This window comes from Triticum dicoccoides, chromosome 5B, assembly GCF_002162155.2.
Source record: "Triticum dicoccoides isolate Atlit2015 ecotype Zavitan chromosome 5B, WEW_v2.0, whole genome shotgun sequence".
Classification (NCBI taxonomy): Eukaryota; Viridiplantae; Streptophyta; class Magnoliopsida; order Poales; family Poaceae; genus Triticum; species Triticum dicoccoides.
The window spans coordinates 196,037,835-196,038,895 of NC_041389.1; the positions used below are offsets into that span (position 1 = coordinate 196,037,835).

The 1,061-nt window shown below is 54.3% G+C and overlaps 1 protein-coding gene across 1 annotated transcript; it reads left to right on the top strand.

Annotated features, from left to right (window-relative positions):
- Positions 1 to 63: 63 nt before the first annotated feature.
- LOC119309312 (chloride channel protein CLC-a-like) lies at positions 64 to 729 on the top strand. The gene is made up of 3 exons (XM_037585343.1): positions 64 to 171; positions 229 to 495; positions 588 to 729. Exons 1-3 carry the CDS (start codon positions 64 to 66, stop codon positions 684 to 686), a joined length of 474 nt encoding a protein of 157 aa, XP_037441240.1. The 3' UTR covers positions 687 to 729.
- Positions 730 to 1,061: the final 332 nt, after the last annotated feature.

Consider the following 1,061-nt stretch of genomic DNA (forward strand, 5'->3'; position numbering starts at 1 on the left):
CCAGCCCCTCCGGTCCACCCCCTCCCACCAGCGCCGGCCAGCACCACTGCCTCCTCCCCGTCCATGGCGATCGCCCCGCCACAGCAACCTCTCCATGTGCTAGATCCGGTGGGATCCGCCTCCATCGCGTCCCGCCTGGACCCCCACCGCTGCGGCCGGGGCAACTCCCCCGTCCGGCCTCCTCCCCATCCTGGGCTTGACGGCTGATGGGTCCACGTGTCGAGGAAGCGGTGGTTCCTTTTGGAGAAGAGGAGGACGGAGGAGTGGGAGGCCAGGGAGCGGTTCTCGTCGGTGGAGCTCGCCGACAAGAACTGCAAGATCTACGACCTGGAGCTCACGCCGGAGGAGTTGGAGATGTACATCGACCTCCACCCATTCACCAACACGACGCCCTACACCGTGGTGGAGACCATGTCGGTGGCCAAGGCCGTGGTGCTGTTCCGCTCCGTCGTGCTCCGGCACATGCTCATCATGCCCAAGTTCCAGGGCCCCGAGGTGAGTCCGAAATCTACTCCAATGGCTTTTCAAGCATCATCAACCTGTTCTTGCACATTTGGATCTGATGATGGATTGATTTTGGCGTGCAGATATCTCCGCTTGTGGGGATCTTGACGCGGCAGGACCTGAGAGCGCACAACATCCTCGGCGCGTTTCCGCACCTGGCAAAGAAGAGCAAGGCGCACTGAAGCTCAAGCTCAAGCTGAAAGCCAGCACCATTTTTGTTTTGGGAATTGTTACTGTCGACATGTTTCCTGTCTTGAAGGGCAGTGGATAGGATGACGGGCAGGAGGTTGTACTTCACTTGTCAGTACCAGCTCGTGCTTGTTATTTAAAAAGTTAGATAAAGGAAAAAAGGCAGTACATTAGCATCGACTATGCAATTGAGGTGCCTTTATAAAAATAATACATGAGGTTCGCTAGCCTTGACTATTCAGCTCGGATGTGTTTTGTAAATAAAAAGGTCAAGTACCCTCATCTCTGTGCTCGTCGTTCGTAAAAAGGTTAGAAAAAAACAAAAGAAGCTCACTTGGTAAACACAAAACAAAAACATCACAAAAAGA

Excerpts from the sequence above, each read along its gene's own strand:
- LOC119309312 (XM_037585343.1), top strand. The coding sequence starts at position 64 with ATGGCGATCGCCCCGCCACAGCAACCTCTCCATGTGCTAGATCCGGTG. Across the intron at positions 172-228 it reads GCGGCCGGGGCAACTCCCCC|CGGTGGTTCCTTTTGGAGAA; the intron begins GTCCGGCCTCCT and ends GTGTCGAGGAAG. Across the intron at positions 496-587 it reads CCAAGTTCCAGGGCCCCGAG|ATATCTCCGCTTGTGGGGAT; the intron begins GTGAGTCCGAAA and ends TTTGGCGTGCAG.